General features: G+C 41.1%; 8 protein-coding genes, 4 non-coding genes and 1 pseudogene across 12 annotated transcripts, besides 2 other annotated features. All coding sequences in view use genetic code 11, as the record gives it.

Annotated features, from left to right (window-relative positions):
• Positions 1-7,891: part of a sequence feature (small single copy region; SSC) that runs on past the window's edge.
• On the top strand, positions 81-1,589 carry ndhD (NADH-plastoquinone oxidoreductase subunit 4). The gene has a single exon. It carries the CDS (start codon positions 81-83, stop codon positions 1,587-1,589), a length of 1,509 nt encoding a protein of 502 aa, YP_009490534.1.
• Positions 2,006-2,956, bottom strand: ccsA (heme attachment to plastid cytochrome c). The gene has a single exon. It carries the CDS (start codon positions 2,954-2,956, stop codon positions 2,006-2,008), a length of 951 nt encoding a protein of 316 aa, YP_009490533.1.
• Positions 3,196-3,275, bottom strand: trnL-UAG. Its single transcript has one exon. It is a non-coding gene; the product is annotated as a tRNA-Leu (tRNA).
• On the top strand, positions 3,457-3,530 carry trnP-GGG. The gene has a single exon. It is a non-coding gene; the product is annotated as a tRNA-Pro (tRNA).
• Positions 4,683-4,859, bottom strand: rpl32 (ribosomal protein L32). Its single transcript has one exon. The coding sequence runs from the start codon at positions 4,857-4,859 to the stop codon at positions 4,683-4,685; it is 177 nt and encodes a 58-aa protein (YP_009490532.1).
• On the bottom strand, positions 5,052-5,408 carry rpl21 (ribosomal protein L21). The gene is given in 1 exon segment: positions 5,052-5,408. A coding segment is annotated over 1 exon segment (357 nt).
• ndhF (NADH-plastoquinone oxidoreductase subunit 5) lies at positions 5,661-7,889 on the top strand. Its single transcript is given in 1 exon segment — positions 5,661-7,889. A coding segment is annotated over 1 exon segment (2,229 nt).
• Positions 7,892-25,214: part of an inverted repeat (inverted repeat region B; IRB) that runs on past the window's edge.
• trnN-GUU lies at positions 8,348-8,418 on the top strand. The gene has a single exon. It is a non-coding gene; the product is annotated as a tRNA-Asn (tRNA).
• ycf2 lies at positions 9,090-15,339 on the bottom strand (annotated as a pseudogene).
• trnH-GUG lies at positions 15,589-15,663 on the bottom strand. The gene has a single exon. It is a non-coding gene; the product is annotated as a tRNA-His (tRNA).
• On the bottom strand, positions 16,064-17,125 carry psbA (photosystem II reaction center protein D1). Its single transcript has one exon. It carries the CDS (start codon positions 17,123-17,125, stop codon positions 16,064-16,066), a length of 1,062 nt encoding a protein of 353 aa, YP_009490529.1.
• Positions 17,775-18,248, bottom strand: rps7 (ribosomal protein S7). The gene is given in 1 exon segment: positions 17,775-18,248. A coding segment is annotated over 1 exon segment (474 nt).
• On the bottom strand, positions 18,314-19,135 carry rps12 (ribosomal protein S12; one part of a trans-spliced gene, as the record gives it). Coding sequence (YP_009490508.1) covers positions 18,314-18,339; positions 18,904-19,135 — 258 coding nt within the window.

The raw sequence follows: 25,214 nt of genomic DNA, 5'->3' as shown, positions 1-25,214 counted from the left end.
GCTTCATGATCATGAAGTCTGGGTATGAGTCGGGATATTCAGCTTATACAGTCCTTTCTATCAAAAATTATTTTCTATTCATGATGAGTAACGTACCTCGGCTAACGATAATCGTTCTCTTTCCAATTTTTGCAAGTCTGCTACTTCCGATGCTGCCTCGTAACGGAAATAGAATCATTCGATGGTATACCCCGGGCATCCGTATACTAGAATTTCTAATAATCATTTATATTTTTCATTGTCACTTCCGAATCGATTACCAACCTATTCAATTGATAGAGAACTTTAACTGGATAAACTCTATTAAATTTCATTGGGGCTTAGGTATTGACGGACTTTCTATGGGTCTCATTCTACTAACAGGTTTTGTTACTACTTCAGCAACCCCAGCAGCTTGGCCGATCACGCGTAATACACGGCTATTCTATTTTCTAATGTTAGTTATGTATAGCGGCCAAATAGGATTATTTGCTTCTCAAGACATTTTGCTTTTCTTTTTCATGCGGGAGCTAGAACTAATTCCAATCTATTTACTTTTATGCTTGTGGGGTGGAAAGAGACGCTCATACTCAGCCACAAAATTTATCTTATACACAGCCGGTGGTTCCATCTTTCTCTTAGTAGCAGCTTTAACTATGAGTTTCTACGGAACTGAGATACCCTCTTTTGATATTCAAGACTTGACAAATAAATCGTACCCCATATCATTGGAAGTACTTTGTTACTTGGGGTTTTTAACCGCCTATGCTGCGAAATTACCAATCTTTCCCTTTCATACTTGGTTGCCAGACACTCATGGAGAGGCGCATTACAGTACGTGTATGTTACTAGCTGGAGTATTATTAAAAATGGGAGGATACGGGTTGATCCGAATAAATTTGGAGTTATTGACCCACGCACATTCCATATTTGGATCATGGTTGGTACTGTTTGGAGCAATCCAGATTGTATACGCTTCTATGATTTCTATGAGTCAGCGCAACCTTAAGAGAAGAATAGCCTATTCATCAATATCCCATATGGGTTTTGTAACCATCGGAATTGGTTCCTTGACAAATACGGGTATTAGTGGAGCTATATTACAAATGATTTCCCATGGTTTAATAGGTGCAGCTCCGTTTTTCCTTGCGGGTACTTGTTACGATAGAACCCGTACCCTTTCTCTCGACCAACTAGGAGGGATTGCAATTCCAATGCCTAGACTATTTACCATGTTTAGTATCTTCTCACTGGCATCTCTCGCGTTGCCGGGAATGAGTGGGTTTGCATCAGAATTATTGGTATTCCCAGGAGTCGTTACTAATAAGCAATATTCGTCTCTATTTAAAGTGGCGGTTACAGTAGTAGAAGCAACTGGTACAGCATCAACTCCCATCTATTTGTTATCTATGTTACGTCGAATATTTTATGGGTACAGACCAGCCAACGAATCGAATCCGTATCTAATTGATTTTGGTCCAAGGGAATTATTTATTTCGATTTGTCTCTTCCTACCAATACTAGGTATCGGTCTATACCCGAATATGATTTTAAATCTATGGAATAGTAAAGTACTCTCGATCTTGTTCTCATATTCCCTTATGGAATGAAGAAAAAACGAGAAGTAACCATACTTTAAAATTAGACTTTTTTTTTTACAAATTGATAGCAAAATGCCAAGATTTGTTTTGTCTTCGATCCTTATTTAGTAAAAGAGTTTACCAATCTCAGTAACGTCATTTCAGGAATATTCGTATGATAACGTTGCCCCACGAATATCTGTATAGGGAACCGATACTACGAGTTGCCATAAATGGGGATGGAGAAACAGAAACAAACAGATAAGTAGATACAACTTTTTACTATTTATCTTTTAAATGTTTGTTTCTGCTCGTCCCTCTTTCTAGTTATTATTCAAGTAATCAATTAAATTTGGTTATACAGGAATTGAGAAAACCCCTTAAATTAGTAAAGTGCCTCACTTTATTCTTCTTTTTTTTTTCATTCACTTTCATTTTCCTTGTTCTCAGATTAACCATCCATAGTTGTGTAATCCAATTCCCGATGGATTGACGCCCGAAAAACGAATCCAAACCAAAAAGAATCCTGTAGATGCCACCGCGGCAGGTCCCTCTCCACCCCAACTCTTAGTTATCTTGGTATGAAGATAAATAGCATGTATTAGCCAAGTCACTAATGCCCAAGTTTCTTTAGGATCCCAGCTCCAGTAAGATCCCCATGCTTCATTAGCCCACACCGCTCCGGAAAGAATACCAATAGTTAGAAAGGAAAAACCTAGGCTTATAATTTGATAAGCCCATTGATCCAATTGATTAATCAACTGGCACTTCTTTGAATTTAGGGATAACAAATAGAAAGGATTCTCCACGTCAGTTTGTTTTTGATCGTGATAATAACTATTCGTGTTCAATAATCGAACGCACAACTTGTGATTCAAGTTGGAAATAGAAGATCTATTCGTTTTATCAGAATAAATAATCGATAAAGAGATTGCTGATAGGGATCCACGTAACAGAGTTGCATGGCTCAGTAACATCATACTTACATGCATCATTAACCGATGGGACTGCAAAGCGGGTACTAACTGCGTGGATTGTTGCATCCCTCCAGGAAGACCTGAAGTTGCAAAGGCATGAGTCGGCATAGCACCTGGTGCTGTGACTGCACCTGACCAGTCATTCTGATTTCTAACTTTCAATATTATGTACGATAGGGAGAAGCTCCATGAAAGGAACATGGATGATTCATATAGATTGCTCGACGGTAAGTGCTTGGTTTGGACCCAACGAATTATCATAAATCCTGTTGTACGAATAAAAGCAATTGTCATACCTTTTCCGCTCAAACTATTCAGTTTATGAGGCCTACAAGCTAGATCGATCCAATGCGGCAGAGTAACAGTAAAAAGCATAAGAAAGGGAATGTGAGCAAATATGCGCTCTATATCAATGTACATCGTAATGAAAAAGGACCAGTGAATTAATCAGATTCGATCAGTATCAAATTAATTAGTATTAAGCAGCTTATACCATCTATTTTTCATTTCAGAAAGAGAAAGATAGAAAATGGTAGCTTTATTACGCGAAGTTGAAAATAAAAAAAAAAAGATATTAGAACCTTATTCCCATTACATTCAATAGATTTATCGAATAATGCTTATTCCAGGTTCAACTTTTTTTGTACTTTGCACTGGAATGCCGCTACTCGGACTCGAACCGAGATGCTCTAGCACTGCTTCCTAAGAGCAGCGTGTCTACCGATTTCACCATAGCGGCTTATCATTCACCCAAGTTTAGTTTATCATAGTCTCGGATAATAGGTCAATATTTCATCTTTTTTTTTTAATGAACAGGAAGGATATACAGGCGAATAGAGAGTAAGAGTAAAAAAGAAGCATTTGCTTGATGTAGGATTGAATCCGTATCGATATTTGATGCTATACTTGCATGGAGGTAACGGAATATAGCGCAGTTTGGTAGCGCGCCATCTTGGGGTGATGGAGGTCGCGGGTTCAAATCCTGCTATTCCGAGTAGAGGGAAAAAATAACAACTAATAGTGATATAGTGAATCCCAAATCCTATATGCGATATTTTAGTTTAAGTAATTAACAATGTGATACTCCCTTATATATATATATATGGAGAGAGAGGAGGGGCTTTCCTATCTTGAAGTACAAGGAAAAAGAGTCTTTTTCCGTATTAGACGTACTATCGAGACATCTACCGCTCCCCGCCCTCACCCCCCCCCCCTCCCCTATGTACCGCTTCGATTAGTCAATGACTAATCTCTATCTATCAGTGTAAAAAATCATTTGGTTACGATAAATAAAGATGTCTAGTCTAGTATTTTGGCGTGATTCTGCTATTATGTCTCAATCAATGATATATGAAACGCTTCGCTTGCCAGTTGAGTCTATTTCTGTGACGAATATGGTTGAATCTCCTAATTATGCGTGTTGGAACAATGAGATGAGCATAAGATATTAGATCTTTTTTATAGATCGCAACAGATTGGCAAAAGGATTGAAACAGTCCTTGTCAGCTAACGTTATTGATAATGGAAGGTTGACAAATGAGATATGTATACTTATTAAGCTGAAACTTATACAGAGCAAACGAAGTGCTAAATATTTAGCACTTTCTAGATAAATGGGTATTATCAACCCTTGATTTTAATTAATCAGATATTTAAAAAATCTTATTTCACTTAGCCGGTACCGTAGCAAGAGATAAGACTCTTTTTTAGTCTCTGGGATTCAATACTCGCCTTACAAAATTCTGTTCCCGATTTCTTATCAAAACAATACCCAATTAGTAAGTTGTTACTAACTCTCTATTACTAATTCGATGAATGCTTGTCGGATAAACGTGAGTCTTTTTGTTTTTGTATAGACTAAACTGGACCATCTTATTGTTACTACTATTTAAATGAAAGTTGAGGGTCTCTGTATGATGCAAACACAGACTATCAATAATGAAGAAAGGATATTCATATATAGAATTTATCTATCTATATATATAGATATTTTTTTTTGGGGGGGGGGGGAAATACTAAGTCTAGGTTACCAATTAATCAATTAAGCTGTAAATATCGCTGATTGTTATAACTCTTCCCACTTCATATTTTTCTACTTTAATCAGTTATTTTTGTAGTCTTCGTGACTAATCACAAAAAGATACTATTAATTTGTTCCAGAGATTTTTTCGTTTGTTATATAATAAAAACTTTTTGAACGACCAGTTAAAATGGATTGGGCTAAAGAAAAAGCTTTTGATGCTACTTTCACCGATTTAGCCCTCCACACATGGTTACGAATTCTTTTCCTTGACCCGGAGGTACGTTTCTTTGGAACTGCCATAAGGAAATATATATTTAAAGTCTATGATTGAATTGAGAGGGTTAACTATATTGATACGTATCAATAGAATAGATATAATGAGGGAAAAGAAGAAATGAATGATGCAAGTAAAAAGGAATAAAAAAGATCCATAGACTTACGTTTTTGTTACATTAATCTTCTAAGTAACTAGTGGTTGATACAAGAAATCAGTTAGCAATCATTTAATTCTTTGCCGTTAAAACAGATAGAATCGACCACGAATCGGATCAAACTTTCTCTGTATCCAAATTTTCTTCATGTTTTCTTCTTAGAATGGATCTTTTGTATCACTATTTTATTTCCGAAACAAGGGTGTAGGATCCTTCCTCTAACAGTTGCATCACTCAACCATGGATGTCCAATACTGATTTCGGATCCACGACGAATAAGTGAGACTCGATTTATCGATACTTTCATATTGTACCCTGATATGTCTTGAAGTGACGCGAAGTGACGAACGTCATAAAATCTTCCTGGTTCCACTCGGAGTTGTTTCCCACCGACGTCAATTATTGCATATCTATTCATTACGATTTTTTTTTTACTGAAAAAGGGGTTTGTAAAACCAATTGATTTGGGATTGAAAACTGTAATTTAGATAAGTATCTCCAACGTATTTAGATCTTGTCAAGTTTTTTGCGTTTTGCTGCAAAGATTCAATTGGGATAGAAGACAAATAACTTCTCTAGTTACATACTAATAATCTTATTCCATTCTTTATTGTTCCTTTTTCAGAAGTAAAAAAAAAAAGTAAAACAACAAATTCAATTCAAATTTAATATGTTCGTGTCTTTTTCATACGAATATGCTTGGATCGTTCCTTTATGTCCACTAGTAGCTTCCGGCTCAACTGGATCAGTATCGTTCTTCTTCCCAAAAGCCGCCAAAGGTCTACGTCGCTCCTGTGCCGCGCTCAGTGTTCTCTCACTAACTGTTTCTATGTTTATTTCCTTTATTCTATTCTGGCAACAGAATGTTAATCACTCCACTCACCAGTATTTGTGGTCGTGGATCCTTAAAGATGAGATTTCCATGAAAATAGGTTTCCTGATAGATCCGCTCACTCTTATTATGTCAATATTAGTTACTACTGTAGGTATCTCAGTCACGATTTACAGTGATAGTTATACGTGTCACGACTAAGGATATGTAAGGTTTTCCACTTATTTGAGTTTGTTCACCGCGTCAATGCTAGGATTAGTCTTCAGTCCCAACTTGATACAGATTTATGTGTTCTGGGAATTAGTAGGGATGCGTTCTTACTCGCTAATAGGTTTCTGGTTTGCGCGACCAAGTGCTGCCAATGCCTGTCAAAAAGCTTTTGTGACCAACCGTATAGGAGATTTTGGATTATTGCTGGGTATATTGGGTATCTATTGGATAACCGGTAGCTTCGAGATTTGTGAATTGTGTGATTGATTTGTTGAGTTAATTAGTAGCGGTAGTGTTAACCCCGTCCTCGCTAATATAATAGCTCTTCTACTATTTTTAGGTCCAGTGGCTAAGTCTGCACAATTTCCACTCCACGTATGGTTACCAGATGCAATGGAGGGACCCACCCCTATATCGGCTCTCATACATGCCGCTACTATGGTAGCTGCTGGAATCTTTTTTGTAGCTCGAATCCTTAACCTCATTGAAATATTACCTTTGAGCATGGGTGTTATTTCTTGGGTAGGTGGAACAACAGCCCTATTGGGGGCGACATTGGCCCTCACTCAGAGGGATCTCAAGAAGGGTTTAGCTCATTCCACTATGTCTCAGTTGGGATATATGGTGTTAGCCTTGGGCATTGGTGCTTATCGATCTGCTCCGTCTCATCTTATCACACACGCTTATTCCAAAGCCTCATCATTTCTCGGATCTGGTTCAGTAATTCATTCGATGGAAAAAGTGGTTGGATACTCTCCCATTAAGAATCAAAATATGCTTCTCATGGGTGGTTTACGGAAGTGTATGCCAATTACCGGAACTACTTCTTTTTCAGGTACTCTTTCTCTATGTGGTATACCACCACTAGCCTGTTTCTGGTCTAAAGATGAAATTACTGCAGAGAGTCGGTTATGTTCCTCTTACCTTGGATGGATAGCTTCCATCACAGTCGGTTTCACTGCATCTTACATGTTTCGTATTTACTTCCTCACATTTGAGGGAGATTTTCGTGCCAATGATATTGATCACACCAATTTTGGCAATTCTCGTTTATCCGGTAATAGTATTAATTTATGGGGGGAACCCGAAATAGAATCAGCAATTGAAAAAATTATTGACGATTCTGTGTCCTCACAAAACGTGGAGGTTGCAGAAGCCCTTCCAGTTGCATATTCTGCTAAAGAGAATCCGGCTCATGAAGAAATAAATCAAACATATGCCGACGTGTCCCACTCTCACAATGTACTACATCCCGAAGAATCAGATTTTGCTATGGTACTGCCTCTAATAGTGCTGGTAATACCTACTCTATTGGCTGGGTCGATAGGAGTCAATTCTATTCAAAAAGAGACTGGCCTTGATTCATTGTCCCAATGGTTGATTCCCCTCGTTGTTCCTATCAAACTCACTAAAGATTTGGTAGAACTCTTGGTAGATTCAATCGGTTCGATCAGTTTATCTTTCGTTGGAATATTCATTTCCTATGTAATGTATAGACCAAATTCTTTTTGTGAAATAAAAACTTATAAATCTATTAAGAATAGCAATTTTTTAGATGAGAATTTGTTGAGTCCGTTCGGACATTTCATTCAAGGTTGGTCACTAAATCGAGGTTACATCGATTATTACTACAATGTCTACTTCGTAAAAACTACAGTCTTTCTGAGTAAGCTAGTCGTATTTTTTGATCAATGGGTAATCGATGGAATTATCAATGGAACTGGTGTTTCGAGCCTTTTTGGCGGGGAGGGTGCAAAATACGGGGGAAGTGGTAGAATATCTTATTATTCATTTGGATTAATTACTGGAATTATCCCACTACTATTACTAACAGTTGTCGCTTCTCCAGTTACTTAAGAAAGGCTCCAATTCGTGTTCATTTCTTCCGACTACTCCTCATCTTCCTCATCTTCCCCATCTCTATCTCTTTCCTTTTTCTTTTCTTTATTCTCCCTATTACTATTGAAAGATATTCCTTCTACTTCTATGAGGTAAAAGAATCCTGTGGCTATTCTACTATGCTTCTCGGAAGGGGGGGAATAGAAACTATTGATTGGTGATTGATCGATACAGATCATGGGGGGTGGGCAATCAATCATGGCCAAGATCGACCACACCAGCCCCCCCCCCCATGATTCTGGGGCTCTATTCAAATAGGATTGCTATCGCTGCCGCTTCTTCCTATAATAGGAGTTAGGGTGTACGCGAAGTTTACGAAATAAATGTCAGAGGAAGCTTAACGTCTTGCAGATTCAGAGGCGGCTCAAAGAACAAGGGTCATTAAATGTGTATGAGACTAAATTCCCTACCATTTTCCTCGGTAGCTCAGCGGTAGAGCGGTCGGCTGTTAACCGATTGGTCGTAGGTTCAAATCCTACCCGGGGAGATTCATCTATTTCCGGTGGAATGAAAGATGGTTTAGATGATGGAGATGATGACGCTTCTTTCCAATAAAAGAACTTGATTCGCGCTAAAAAAGGGGAAGGTACATTCTCATAATATCCTAAAGAATTTACATTATCTACATCAAAAACTCCCAGTGATAGGATAGTTGTCTTTCACCCATATGCCAAATCAAATCACGTTGGACTATAGCCCATAAACCAGTGAGGGATTCACTATTTCAAGCTCCAATAATTGATGAAAGAACCCATAAGTTCCCCTCTTTTGGATAATCCAATGCTTCTAAGGGCCCTATTTAAGCGTCGCTTCTTCGAGAATCCCCACTTCACTCCGGTGTACTGAATGATTGGGATAAGCGAATCAATCAGTCACCTCGAGAGTGAATCCACAAAAAGGATCTATTCCGAACAGGATATTGAAAAGTTGCTTCCCTATAAACCGCTTCCCATACTCCCTATAGAAGAAATTCTTATTCTTCCTTGATTTTACTTTTTTTTTTTTTTGTCAAGTAGAAAGACTCATATAGGAAATGATCTATCCTTTTTTTTAATCATTTTAGATGCTACAAGCAGAATCTTATTGTATCAGTAAAAGGAAAAGATAGATCTTCCTTCTACTGATTCGACTTCTAAATACCTCTATATTGCTAGAGATCTAGACTGAATGAAGAGTATCTAAGATTTTCTTATATGATATTGAACTTTCATTAAAAAATTGTTTCGTTATTTGATCCAGTGACGTCCCACCAAACCGGAACGGATTGAATAGATATTAATAAGTTTCAAGCAACATATTATAGATAAGAAAATCCTTAAATGGGGAACGGTTCCGTCTCATCCATCTATTTCTATGAACCAGAAGCCTAAAACGAATAAATCGCTCTTGCAAATCTTCTATTACAATGCTTTGATACAAGTGAATGGGAACAAATATCTGTGGATATTGCAGATGTATATGCATAAACTAAGTTTCTTTGACGTATTCGGAATGTCGCTCCTCATCCAAAGGGAATTTATTCCACCGCTTAATAGATGATTCAGCTATCGATTTCGGATCATATCCACGATAGAGAAAGAAATTCTTAATCTTTTCATTTGAGAAATGTTTTTCGCGCTCCCTTCTCATACCGTAAGTGACGTAAAGCCTCCGCACCAGTTCTTGCTTCGCTAATAAACTACGACGCGAGGAAGGAATGTTATGATCCGGCTGGAACAGAAGCATAGGGTCCCAGATGAAGCGCCCCCCTAAGAATCGAGTCGGTTCATCGGATCGATTACATTGTGTTTCATATTGATTAGATGAGTCGGAGATTCCCAATTCGAGAAATTGCTCACGTAACGAGATATTATCCAATCGGTCTTCCAATCTTTTAATATATCTTTGTCTCAACCTACCTAAAGCTCTCTTATAACTGAAAAGATATCCTTTTTTCTCATACGATCTATTTTCACTATACTTAATCTTATTCAATTCGAAATCCCGTTGGGGTATTTGATTCTGATTTTGGTAAAGGAGGATTAGATTATACAAATTATTGAATTCGGATAAGACTCTTATCGATTCATAAGTACCACTTCGCATGAAACTGAGGCGCCACGCCTTAGGGGACCAAGTAATCTCACGCGATACTTCCGTCGGAATTAAGTCTATTTCGGGTGACTGTTTCATTTCGAAGTCGGTTGGAAAATGAAACACCCCTTTTCTCGTAGATTTGGAAGAACGACTTGTATAGATTATATCTGAACAGTACCTGGGTTCAGTAGGAGAAGGAAAAGAAAGACTATTATTGGATCGACTTCTGCTTCTACAGATTTCTGAACATGAGAAATCCTTCGAAAGGTTTTCTAGAACACCACACGCTAGGTTAAACTCATTCTCTACAAGTTTATCAATAACAATGGAATTTTCTTTCTTTCTCATATCCATTTTGAACGAATCGCGAGCCGCTAATCCAGCCAGTAGCCCTAGGATATGCGAAAATAGAGTGAATTCCTTAATTGTTGACTCGGTTATTGAAGGTTCCACATACCAGTTAGACAAATGATAAAATCGCCTCTTTGATACATTACTACCAATAAATAGAATATTTGTGGGATAAGTATCTATCAAACTATTTTTTAGAATAGCTTCTCCTATCCTGTGAGAAGAGATTTCGTATTCAGAACTGGATTCTATTCCATTGCCCATATAAGTAACAATTGAATGTTGTCTATGTGAAGCTAATCCAATTGCATCACTACATACAATATTTTTCCTTTTGGAAGTACCGATTAATAACGCTTCATTAGCAGAAAAGAATAAATCTCGTTTGCTATAACCCGTAGTTCCAGACCCAGTACCTTCAAGAAGAGGCGGATTAGCCTCTATTTCGAAGCCTTTGATACGTAAGAGAATTGACAATTCTTTCTGACGTTGACACCTGTTGGACTTTCGGAAATTTATCAATTAGTTTAACCGGTTCGGAGCTATTGGAGCTGGATCTACCCTTGCAGGTACATGGGTCGAAGCAATAACAATATTCTTACGAATACGAGAATTACTGCGCCCATTACCAATACTCCTCAATATTGGGCAAAGTAAGAATCTGGGATCAGCTTCTAGTCTATGATACGAGCGATGAACATTCAATTCATGAATATCTTGAATCCATATTGTACAGGGAGACACCTCTCTCGCTATTGCAAAAATGAGATTTAATCGGTGTACGCTCTCTTTCGAGATGAAATTTCCATGTACATTATTGAAATATGATCGATTGTATAGCAACTTCCTTAGTGGTAGCCTCATCAACGGAAAGTAGGAATTGGATGCTACATCCCTAATAACGGAAGATCGTCCAGTTTCTATGGGTCCTACTACCGGAATTCCTTTAGATGATAATAATCCTGATTAGAGTGAGATAGGTATGTCACGACATGGCATATTCAGAATGCCTCTTCGTCTCGTCGTTGCTGAAAATAGAATATTTCTCTCGGGGGCGGAAAGAGCCCACTTCTCCGCAGGATCCAACTTACGGATCTTGTAACTTAATAGATCATTTTGACGGAATTGATGTAGGTATGCCAAAACATTAGATCTTTCTTGTGGGGAAGGTTCATGATCAATCTCATTGCTCGATAAATCAGAATTGGAACTCAATTTCGACTCATACTTGGAAATAATCTTATTCGTTACTAAATATTGAGCCAATAGTTCTTTCTTACTATTAAGGGTATCGGAGCTTTCCCTACAAAGTATCCATGAATCTAGTTCATTTTTCACGAAGGAGAAAAAGATTATATTATTTATATAATTCAAGAATCTCTTCAAAGAATAGATTAGTAGATCTTTCGTTTACATTTACCTTGTCGAAGGGGAATACATTACCTTTTTCAAATAGGATCCCCGCATTGGGTCTATTAAATATCCAATAGTATCGAAACGTTTCCATGAATGAAGGGAATTAGAACCCGAAACGGCAGACAAATGGTGCTTGGAGAATGCAAGAACGAATAATATTGAGAGAATAAGGTAAGACAAGATAGACTTATTGGAAAATTGAGATACTGACCATCCTGAATGTGACATCTTCGTTTCATTAGTAATTTCTTTGAAAAGAAGAAGATCTATCTTGGATAATATGGTATTGATAGAATCACTTTTGAATCTCAATTCTAGGCTTTGGAATAAATAAGCTTTGGCACCATCTATATCCTCAGCAATTCTTTCATAAATTCTAGGGAGATTATGATTCGAGTCATCACTTATTTTAAGTACTATTTCTGGATATGTTTCTCTGATCGAATCGTAGAAGTATCTCCACCGGGTAGGGGTAAAGAACCAAGGTATATACTCTCTGAATAGGCTCCATTTTTCACAGATATTTTCTTTCCAAAAGATCCAAGAGATCTTATATTTGTTCAAATCTTTTGATAATTCATTGAAATTGATGAAATGGGATGGACGGATAGGCTCTTTCCGGATATATGGATCTGCAAACTTCGTATCTTCGTGCAGAACCTTCTTCCCAATCAATCCTTTTAGAGATCTTGATGTTACATCGTTGCGTAATGAGAATCTTAGCGACCAATAAAGCGTTTCCAATTCTTCTGGTTCCCAGAAAGAACCAATAGATGGATCGTTTTGATAGAATCGATTCTTGGTGGAAACATTCCCCGAGTCTGATCTATCTTCAATAGACTTCTCTGAATTGACTTGATCCAATCCCAGATTCTTAGGACGAGGTCGGGGTCGCCAATCCGCCGATGGATTAGAGTCTATCAACGTTTTTTCCAAAAAAATCCCATCGCTACTGCACGAAGATAGAAACGAATCTTTCGTTTCACGAGGGGATGAGTTCAACTTCGACAGTAATCTTTTCAGATCTGAAATAGAATTAAAAAGTCTATCTGAATGAGTTAATAGTAATGTCGCAGATTCATGCAGATTAGACGGAATAGGTTGAACCGTTGTGAGTGCATGATCAACAGTTTCCCCTTCTGTTCGTTTCGATAAATCGGGTGATAATGAATCCGACAGTTGGGACTGAATAGATAAGATCATATTAGATGAGATGACTTCATTATCGGAGCCCACATAGAAATTTTCTAAGACGTTGGAATAACTACTGCTACATCTCCCAATAAGGAAATCCCTTTTGATTCTCGGAATGAAACTGCTTCTCGCATAGTTCCATACAGGTAGATTAGAGTGGTCTAGAAAGTTTAGTGTATTCACTTCATCGGAAATGTATCTTGAAATACTCTCACCAATATCTTTATTTGAACCTCTCCCACGACTCGAATTATCTAGAAGCAGATTCCAATTCTGTCTCCCCGTAGTGGAAAGAGCATCACTTGAAAATCCTGTTCGGATAGATTCGATGCGGGGTAATCCAACAAGAGGCGGATTCACTGCGGGTTCTAGTGAGATTGAAGAGCCTATCACTTTTTTATCAATTAACAATCTAGACTCAATGAATAAACTCTTTTTTCTCTCGAGAATTCTTTTGAGAAAAGATATCTGTTCGTCAATGTCAATATCGAGTAAACTCGATAAGGGATCAAGCATCGAAAGATCTATATCGTTCAATTTCTCGATGCAATAATCAATCGTATGTATCAGAACTTCTTGGCGAGTAACCTCAGTAACAATCATTTTGTAAAGAAATAAAACATTGAGAAATCGATGAGGATACTTCTCGTTATTTTGAGTGGTGTTATTAATCCCAGTACCAATACTATTTAGTAATTTGTTTCTCATTATTGATACACCGCAAATCGATTTATCCAAGTCATACTTTATTTCTAAAAAGACTTTCCCGAAAGGGGAAAAAGACGAATCTCCGGTTGTATCAAGCCATCTATGCACATTTGACTGAACATTCCTATACTCATCGACTCGAAAGGTAATATATTCGTTCAACAAACGCTCTATGTTATCTTTCCATTTCAATAATCTTTCTTCAGTTGCAATTCTTGTTACACCGTTGGATTCCCCGCGCCCCGCCCAGCCATCCAACCGATATTTGATTCGGAAGAAATATTCACTAGCTAATGCACAGAAATAGTCATATAAAAGAAGTGTGTATGTTGAGTAGAGAGGTATCAATCTATTTCGTCCATACAATCTAACTAGAGAATATATTGAATGTATGTTATCTTTTCCTTTCAATTCATTGAAAAAAGTAGTATTTTCACTTCTATTAGTTACTTCTCTAGGTATACCTAGAAATATTTTAAAATATCTTGGAAGAATCTTATTGAGGTCAAAGTATTTGCTACTTGGCAACCCTAGTTTCTTTCCAAATATCCTAGTAACTGATAGATTCTCTTTCATTTTCAATGGAAATCCTTTCCCAGATTTCTCACTATTATTAATATCAATAATTATTGCCCCATTAGAAATCGGATTCGATTCCTCAATTATCAAAAAAAATCCAGTGAGTCGATTTATTAATTCATTTCTTATTGGTGAATAAGTGTGTAGAATAGGAGAGTCTCCCCCAATTTCGTGACAATCTAACCCGGATATACCATCACGAGACGACATTGTATTTTTATAAGATGGAAATGAAGACAAATTGGAAAAGGCCTCTCTCAATCTTGTTGTTTGTAGTCGATCCAGATCTTGCTTGTTATGGATTTTTCAGAAGAATAACGAATCAGAATCATTTTGGTAACAGTCACTTTTATTTTTATTTTTATAAAGTCCCGCATGTTTATAGAATTTGAAAAACCTATTTGAATCTTCTAAATACCTATCCCTCCATAATATCTGAATCCCCTCAGTCTCATCTCTGGATATATCCTCGCCAGGGAGTGAATCCCTCACTATGCAGACCTTCCATCTATCTGAAACCAGAGGATTCATTGCACCATAACGAACTTGCTTTTCTTCTCTCGTCGAACCTGTTGAAATATCTTCGTTCGAACCTAAATAGTAAGAATCAGGTGTTCTTTTCTTCCCATCTTTTTCAACAGATAAATATCTTTTGGATTGAAGAAAGTAGTAGGAGAAGTCACCAGATTTTTCTGCTTGTTCTTTTCTTAACTCCACCACCCCCATTAATCATTTTGGTTAATATAGAACTTCTTTCGATCGAACTTCTATCACTCAAGCAATGCATAGAAATTGGTATTGTTAGTAACATTAGGACTTCCAAGGTGATGCTACTACCCCTCTTTACTGAATGACGCAGATTGCGCAGAAAGAGTGAACTTAGAATTCATAAGTCAAATAATCTGATAAAAGGTTCATAACTGGAGAATGGACCAATTAGAAATTCTTTGAGATGTTGGTTCTTTAATGATTTGAAGAAGTAGTCTAATCTACTGATTTCTACTAACCCCAGAGCTTTAGATAGAGAATATGGACTTCCTACTCTTTTTTTTCCCACCCTTTCTACCTTATTTTCTTTTTTCATCTTATTCATATGTGATAGATACTATCTATTTCTCACATTTATTATATGGATAATCTTGAAAGATTCAAGATACGATGGAGTAAGTACTTCAAATAAGTATAGTGATTTATATACATATTCGTGTCCAAAACGGAAATTGGATTGGAAATCTCAAATCGTTATTGTTGAGGAGACCTGTACATATCCTCTCCACCTTTTTTCACAACTTTTCCTATTCCAAGAAATAAGAACGAGTTATCTAATTGGATGGGCGAACGACGGGGATTGAACCCGCGCGTGATGGATCCACAATCCATTGCCTTGATCCACTTGGCTACGTCCGCCCCTTCTGCTACTCGGCTCCCTGAATGTGAAAGGGAACAGGATCTATCTATTAAGATATTAGGGTCCTTCGATTGATACACATACATATTAGTTATGTATATAACGAGACAATAGTAAATCTGTGATATGAAGAACGTACTCCCACTCTATTCAAATGATTGGTAGATTACAAGCATTCTGTGAATCAGAACAGGAATATCTATATATATCTATATATATAGCCGCAGAAGAGTATTCCAAAGATTCTTCAGAATTCAAGATTGGAAACTGATGATTGTAAGATTCTGACAAACCATTACCATTCTTTCTATTCGTTTTATCTAACGAACCCTCATTGGATACCAAACCTTTTAAAACTAAAAGGTTTGGTATTCAGTTATACTGCATAACCAGACAGATATTATCCGTTTATAGAAGGAGCTTCAACAGAAGCTAAGTCTAGAGGGAAGTTATGAGCGTTACGTTCATGCATAACTTCCATACCTAGGTTAGCACGGTTTATGATATCAGCCCAAGTGTTAATAACACGACCTTGGCTGTCAACTACGGATTGGTTGAAGTTAAAACCATTTAAGTTGAATGCCATGGTGCTGATACCTAAAGCGGTGAACCAGATGCCTACTACGGGCCAAGCAGCTAAGAAGAAGTGTAGAGAACGAGAATTGTTGAAGCTAGCGTATTGGAAGATCAAACGGCCGAAATAACCGTGAGCAGCTACGATGTTGTAGGTTTCTTCCTCTTGACCGAACTTATAACCTGCATTAGCAGACTCATTCTCAGTAGTTTCTCTGATCAAACTAGAAGTTACCAAAGAACCATGCATAGCACTGAATAGAGAGCCGCCGAATACGCCAGCTACACCCAACATGTGAAAAGGATGCATAAGGATGTTATGCTCAGCCTGGAAAACGATCATAAAATTGAAAGTACCAGAAATGCCTAGAGGCATACCGTCAGAGAAACTTCCTTGACCAATTGGGTAGATCAAGAAAACGGCGGCAGCAGCTGCGACGGGAGCTGAGTACGCAACAGCAATCCAAGGACGCATACCCAAACGGAAGCTTAGTTCCCACTCGCGACCCATGTAGCAAGCTACACCAAGTAGGAAGTGAAGAACGATCAGTTCGTAAGGACCACCATTGTATAGCCATTCATCAACGGAAGCTGCTTCCCAAATTGGGTAGAAGTGTAATCCGATAGCTGCAGAAGTAGGAATGATAGCACCAGAGATAATGTTATTCCCATATAACAAAGAACCAGAAACGGGCTCACGAATACCATCAATATCTACAGGAGGAGCTGCGACAAAAGCAATGATGAATACAGAGGTTGCGGTTAGTAGGGTAGGAATCATTAAGACGCCGAACCATCCGATGTAAAGACGGTTTTCAGTGCTGGTGATCCAGTCGCAGAAGCGACCCCATAGGCTTGCGCTTTCGCGTCTTTCTAAAGTTGCGGTCATGGTAATCTTTGGTTTTCAAAATAATTAGTGATTCCCCAGGCTAGTAAGCTTGTTAACTCCTAGTATATCACGAAATCCTATCCGTGTCAACTAAGATTGATTGAGTATCCAAAACTATTAGATACAGAGGCTATTTATCGGTATCTTGAATATACCCTATCCCTTATTCCACAACGCGACCCCCCCCCCCCCCCCCCTTTTTTTTTTTTTTTAGAATTAAAAAAAAAAATAGTTTTTCCTCTATGTCTCGTGGGAAGGAGGGGGACTAACTATTCATTGATCATCCATTGAAAATTGGTTGGGACTGGGAGAAGCTCCTCAAATTGTAGTGATCTTTCAGATCATACAGCTTCCTCTATGTGCGTCCCAATGGATCTCAGTTCTCCGAATAACTAATCGATATTGCATCAAGCCTTTCCCCGATGGACTTTCCAACTCCACATTAGTTTCTTCCCCTTCTATAAGATAGAGAGTCTAATAATTGATAATCTACTAAATGGTTATCAATCCTCACTTATGGCTTAGATATCTCTTATTCATCGTCCAATTTTTACTTATCCATTTGTTTATGGCGTATTCTGATTCCCGATAACCTGCGCCCTGGTTCCAATCCACAATCTTTTCATTGTGGATTGGAACAAATCTGAAATTAACGGAAATGGGCAAAAGCTTTGTTAGCTTCCGCCACTTTATGGGTCTCCTCTTTCTTCCGTACGGCACTACCAGAATTTCTAGCAGCATCCATTGATTCATCACTCGATCTTAAAGCCATACTTCGACCTGAACGTTTTCGACACGCGATCAATAACCATCGGATAGCCAAAGCTTTTCCTTCTGCAGGTACGACTTCAACGGGAACTCGATAAGTCGATCCACCTACACGTTTGGATTCTGTTACTACATCGGGAGTTACCCCACGTACTGCTTGTCGTAGAACAGACAGTGGATTCCTATTTGTCTTTTATCTAATCCGCTTCATAGCCCGATAAGGAATCTGATAAGCTAATGATTTTTTGCCGTTCTTAAGAATACGATCAACCAGCATGTTTACTAATCGATTACGATAAATCGGATCCGATTCTATATTTCTCTTTCTGTTCGCTACACTGCTCCGATGTAACATGAGTTTGCAGATATGTCAGATTTCAATCAATTCTTTTATCCCAACGCCAATGGTATCTTAGAATATTATTTTGGCTTCTTCACTCCATATTGTAGGGTGGATCCGCCGGTTAGTCGAAGATCTCCCTCCGAACTGCACGTACGACTTTCATCGAATACAGCTTTCCATATGATTGAATAGAAATTATTGAAGTGATTTTGAACCACTTTTAGTTAATCATATTTACTCATTATGCATTGAGTATCCGTTTCCTCTTCATTATTCTAAGAATAGAAGAAAGTCAAAGTTTAGGAATGGAAAAAGAAAATCTTGCATTTCAGTTATCTTACTAAGAATGTCCGTGGGTTTATTGATCCAATTACCGAATGTTCACAAAAACTTCACCGAATCTCCATAATCGTAGTCTGAACCCGTTCCAAGAGGAAGAGACATTCTAAGATTTTCTAGGTAGGAGTCCAGGTAAAACTCAACTTACTGGAATGTAATACCTTGGACACCAAGTTGTTTCACACAAATAGATGGATAATATTCAATCTTTGTAATAGCAGGCTTCAGTCCCCTGGCAATGCTGGGTCGGCTACACGTTTAACATATCAGAACAACTGATACGGAATCATTGCGATGATACAAGTTGCGACAATGTTCTGCAACGCACTAGAACGCCCTTTCTTACGATCCTTTACTCCTACAGCATCTAAGGTTCCTCTAACGATATGATACCTCACACCGGGTAGGTCTTTAACCCTTCCGCCTCTCACAAGGACCACCGAATGTTCCTGCGAATTATGGCCAATACCTGGTATATAAGCCGTTACCTCGAACTTGGAGGTTAATCGAACTCTGGCGACTTTACGTAGGGCAGAGTTAGGTTTTTTTGGTGTAGTTGTGGAATAGTTGACAGATGAGTCAGTTTCAATGTCACTATACAGAACCGTACATGAGATTCCCACCTCATACGGCTCCTCGTCATTCAATTCCTCTTATCAATTACTCTTAAGAAAAGGAGTACAAGACTCTTTTCAGCTGTTCTCAGCTACAAAAGAATTTACAAAAAAAAATTAGATTCTTTTCAACTCATTTCCAAATCTTTGCTTTTATGCCCCCTTCATTTCCCAAACCTCAGTATTATTAATAAGTAGCACGGATAGAGAAATGGAAAATCTATCAAATTGCTGGGTAGATTCGCTAATGAGTCTCTTGTTTTCATTTGAGTAATATGAAACGGGTCAAATATAGAGGAGATTGACGAGTTGGTATAGGCTTATCCATATCATTAATTACCCTTCGATAAGGAATCCATTTTGAAATGAAGACAGCTTCGATATCTGACTTTCGTTCTTTCTTTCGTTCCAACGAGGCTGCCTGAGAAAGATTCGGTAACCTACCTAACTACCTAATAAGTAAGTGAGTAAGGATACGTATCTTTATGGGATAGGATCCGATGACTGCTTGAGGCCCGCTAGTAGCGATGATGCTGAAGTAGCAGTGAGAAAGGAAACCAGGGATATATACGAAAAAGAAAAGAGGTTACTTGTCTCGGTGATTCTGGCTTAGTTAGCTTGTTCCGTGACGAGCGACTAAGTCAAGTCCTGCATCCTATTTCCTCCCTCTTCCGTGGACCGGATCAGAAGTCCAGGTTCCGTGGAAAGAAAATTGTACCACGGGACCTCGAGAAGGTCAAGCTGTTATTACTACCAATTGTTACTACCAATGCATGACACAGATTTTTCTAATTCAGTTGTGTACTCCAAGGTTAATTCAGATGAATGGCGAGGACGAGTATTTCATCTATACCATAAAGATTATGAATAGGGAAAGAAGAACGAAAGTGTAGTAAAAAGAGAGTTAGTAATGCCAATTTTAGACGGGTTTAGTAATATCAGTTGCATAGCCAGTCCCGGTAGGATGCCAATGCACCAATCTAGTATAGTATAGTTAGAGACTGTATAGGGTTACAAAGATGTTGGGTAGAGGTAGCCCCGACTCTTTTGAAACATGTCTCTGAGAAATCTTTTAACTTGAAATTGGGGACTTGCCAGTGGGTTAACAAGGCCTCCGTTATAGCCTCCCGAAAGTTATGTAGGCAACTGGCAAAAGTACGGTCAAGGACGAACTTAAGGATACCGAAAAAGCCTATAAGAGTAGAGACAATGTGCATAAACCTCCGTGTAATGTGTCAAAAGGGATATAGGGAAAGAGTGTCGAGATGTCGACTATGTCGGCTTTTTCCGTTATCGAGGTGGTGAAGCAAGATAAGGGGGGGGGTGCATGTAGAGGCGTGTCACGCCTTACTCTCCGGAGGAATCTCCACCCCAAGAAAATCCAGACTGCGCGACCTCAGGTTACCACCAAGCTAGCGTATCCTCCCGGCGCGACGAGCGGGTTAGAAAGAGCAAACCATCGTTTTCCAAACTGAGAGGGACGCCTGAGCGATTACGAACCAAGCAATCAACGAGGCTCAATAGGAGAACAACCTCGTGGGAAGCTAATGCGCGAGACGACAGCAACCCCTCGTGATATCTGCTCCCTCCGGCACGGCTCCCCATCTCCCCATCCCCCCATCTCCCCCTCTACCTTGCCATAGTACGGTTGTTTGCGGGAGGGGAAGTAGATCCTGTCCCTCCGTCCCAGGGAGAGCTGGAAAGAGGCCAGTTCCTGGAGGATAGGGTGGCGTAGAACCCTCTGCTCCAGCTCGTATCCGGGCAGGCTTCCGCACGCCTCTTTCACCTTAGAGAGTAAGGAACCGCCCCCTTTTAAGCTGGCCCCATTAAGGCCGGAGTAAAGGAGGGTTTCTAGTAGGTGTTTTGGTATGTCATCTCCCCATTTGGAGAAGATGTGGGCCCAGAAGGCGCAGGAGCGGGTGGCCAGGGAAGAAGGCGACGTCGTGTTTGTTGGGTTGATGTGCATAGTAGATATGGGGATTAGATACACGGGTGGTGGGGACAGTGTCGATAGTGTCGATAGTGTCGATACTGTCGATACTGTCAATACTGTTGATACTGTTGATACTTTATGGAGTGTCAATAGTGTCGATAGTGTCGATAGTGTCGATAGTGTCGATACTTTCAAGACTTTCCCTAGTTTCAATAGTGTCGATACTGTTGATACTTTATTGAGTGTCAATAGTGTCGATAGTGTCGATAGTGTCGATAGTGTCGATAGTGTCGATAGTGTCGATACTTTATTGAGTTTCAATACTGTCGATACTGTTGATACTGTTGATACTTTATTGAGTGTCAATAGTGTCGATAGTGTCGATAGTGTCGATACAGTATTGAGTGTCAATACAGTCGATACTATTGATACTGTGGATACTTTATTGAGTGTCAATAGTGTCGATAGTGTCGATAGTGTCGATAGTGTCGATACTTTCAAGACTTTCCCTAGTTTCAATAGGTTGACTTGTCTCCCACTCAATCAGGGCACTACCCCTTGCGCTCCACCGGGATTTCAACCCCCAGGAGGCGTTGGCTGTTCTGTCTAAGTGAGACATCAAGCAAACGGGTGGTGGGAGAGTGGTGAGAACGCCGGGTAAGGTGGACCAGCCCGTCGTTCTCTAGGCTAACGGGGATGCCCATACGGGATTCCTCTAAATGAGACACGAGGTACATAAGGAGGATCACCTCATGGGACGCAAGTATGCGAGAGGTGAGCAATCCGTTGTGGTAGAGGCTGCGGGGCCTCCCCGGCAAAGATGCCTCCTCTGGCCTCCCATAGTAGGGCCTTATCTGGGAGGGAAGATAGATCATGCCTCTTGAACCCACCATTTCGTGGAAAAGGGCGAGCTCTTGTAGGATGGGATTTCCCAAAACCTTCTTCTGGAAGTCAGCGAGCCCCGTAGATTGGTGCTCTTGATGCGCCTCCTTAATGCACGCTGAGATGGCGCCGGCCTGACTGGTCAGGCTGGCCCCATTTAAGCCCGAGTAGAGTATTCGCTTAAGGAGTGGCTTGGGACATCCGTCTCCCCACTTCTCCATAACAAAGGCCCAGAAGAACCCTGATTGGTAGGCCTCCCATGTGTTAGGTGCTTTGGTGTAGCCCATCAGCCCTGCATAGATGCCCGTGTGGCACGCCACCATGTCAATCTCTTCCAGGACGAGCTCATCGGGAAGGACGAGTTGGTTGATAACCTGGTAGATAACACCCTTTAGGTCGCGCCTCAGGTTGGCCAGGGTGGCCGATCCATGGCCGCTCTTCGGCACGAGCCGTGCGTAACTGGGTAGAAACCTGTAGGAGGTGGCAAAAGGTTGCTGTACAGGGCACCGACGGTGGAAGTAAGGCCGGGCTCCTGGCCCAAAGAGACGGAAGAGGAGGTAGCACGTGCTGGTAATGACCACGCTCTCCTCATTAAGGAGATCTACGAGTTCTTTGTATCGAGAGGGAAGAGCAGCCAGCCTCGAGAGACCTGAACTCAAGAGGCCTGATAGAGGATAAGGCATGCCGGCCAGGGTGGTGCTTGGCAATAAAGGGGGGAGCTTGTGTGCGCCACGCGTTGATGCTGTCTCCGCCTTTAGATAGAGGCTCCCCACCAGCCCTTTGAGACCTGCCCTGACCTTGAGGTTAGAGACTGCCCACCGCACTATCTGTTCAACCGTCCACGTCTCCTCCCTGCGGCGGGCCTCCTCTAGCTCAGGATACCGCTTTAGGAAGTCCCTGGTTCTCTCCTCCTCAGGGGCTGTAAACTGATCCCCCCAGCCTCCACTCTCTCTTCCTTTTGCAGCCGTGCCGTCCCTCTTGCAAAGACCCTGCTTGAGATTGTTGCAAGTTGGAAAAGTATCGACACTATCGACACTATCGACACTCTCTACCTCTTCAACAGTATTGACAGTATCGACAGTCTTGAAAGTATCGACACTATCGACACTATCGACACTATCGACACTCTCTACCTCTTCAACAGTATCGACAGTATCGAAAGTATTGAGAGTATCGACACTATCGACACTATCGACACTATCGACACTATCGACACTATCGACATCATCGGCACTCTCTACCTCTTCAACAGTATCGAAGTGATCGACAGGATCGACTGTATCGACACTATCGACATCATCGACACTATCGACACTATCGACATCATCGACACTATCGACATCATCGACACTATCGACACTATCGACATCATCGACACTATCGACACTATCGAGACTATTAACATCATCGGCACTTCCTACATCGTTGGAACAGTCTATCGTCTCACAGCCATCTCGCTCCCATTCCTCTCTCTCCTTCTCAAACCCGGGCCAAGGACTTGTCTCCATTAGGTATCGCATGGACCCCGTTACCCTGTTCTTCCTTATGGGCTCCCCCCCGCTGAGGCTTAAGCCTTGGACTATTCTTCCTAGTGCCCGCCTCTTGATCAGAACATCGCGATACCCCTGCGACCTTATCACATCATCCAGCGCTTCCCCGAATTGGTTAAACGGGAAAGGCTCTATCCCGTTAGCGTCTGCATATAGGGTATAATCCTCGTAGAGAGATCCGGGGAGCGGCACTTTCTTGGCACCTAGCGGGATCTCGAACCCCGGGCAATATCTTACCCTCTTGGTCACCCACTCTATCAGCCCCGAGCAGTCCGCCCCGCCACCGGTTAACTCGTTCAGGGCCTCGACACAGTGACCTATCCGGGTCTTCTCGGGCGGCATTCCCAAGGCCCAGTTGACTATCCCGCTGGCATCCACCTTGAGCCTCTCAATCAGGAACGGGTTGCGACGCGTTACTGTCCTGGGGGTGTGTCCCTTTCCCCTCCTTTATGCCCCGCGGAGTCCGAAAAGTCGACATAGTTGACACTGTCGACACTGTCGACACCGCTCGCCCCATCCTCGCTCCCATCCCCCTCTCCCTCCCTCAGGAACCCTTCCCAGGGCTCCGTCTCCATGAGATACTTCACGATGTCCACCCTCCCGCTCCTCTTTATGGGCTCTCCGTACCCGCCCAAGCCCACCCCAATAACCACCCTTCCTTGGGATCTTCTCTTCGTCACTATGTCCCGGTACCCCTGGGACCTTACAGAGTCCTCAAATGCGTCCCCAAAAGAGCAGTAAGATACCGGTTCTGTCCCTTGCGTCTCCGCGCACATACGATTCGTATAACGACCCGCTTAAGGGCACCTTCCTCGCTCCCAAGGGCATCTCTTGGCCCGGGCAATATATCACCTTGGCGAACAACCATTCCAACACCCCCGAGGAGTCTAGCCCGCCTCCGCTCAGCTCATTGATAGCCTCCACACACTGCCCTATCCGGGACTGCTCGGCCGGCATCGCCAATGCCCAGTTAACCAGCCCGCTAGCGTCCTCCTTAAGCTTCTCTAGGAGAAGCGGGTCTCGCCGCGCGGCGGCCTTCGGCGTCAGCAGGTACAGCATGCGCCGCCTAAAGCCGCTGGTCCGGTCTTGCACACTCCACTTCGCGTTGGAGGTAACTAGGAGGAGGGCCCGGATAGCTAGAGAGAAGATCCTCCCGTTCTTGATCTCGACAGTCACCTTATCCCCCGAGATCCGTTTTTTTAGGATCGAGCATATCGCGTCGTTTACCTTGAGTGGTATATCCGGCAGCGTGATAAGCACCTTGTCCTGGATCGCCCTCATCTCAAAGCGGTTTGCTAGCCGTAGCACATCCAACGCGCAAGATGCCTCCCCTATGATGTGCTCCAACAGATGCACCATCGTGGATTTCCCCGTGGCCCCTGGGCCCCGAAGGTACAGGCAAAACTGCTCGCTGTTATCCTGAGTGAACAGCAAGCGCAGGAACGCCCGTAGAACATTGAGTTTCAACGGGTCTCCTGCTGTTAAGCTAAGTAAGAACTCCTTCTGTACCTTGGTGAGCTGTGTACACGGATTCAATGCGATCCCGCATTGATTAAAGGACCAAAGGCCCGGCCGCGGCGGCAACAGCTCCTTATCGTCACCCCGTACTACCAGGACCCCGTTGGTAAAATGCACCCCTTTCAGCGGCTGGGGTGTCTTG

The sequence above is a fragment of the chloroplast genome of Cibotium barometz (assembly GCF_041138505.1).
Source record: "Cibotium barometz chloroplast, complete genome".
Lineage (NCBI taxonomy): Eukaryota > Viridiplantae > Streptophyta > Polypodiopsida > Cyatheales > Cibotiaceae > Cibotium > Cibotium barometz.
This window is presented reverse-complemented; position numbering and strand designations above follow the sequence as displayed.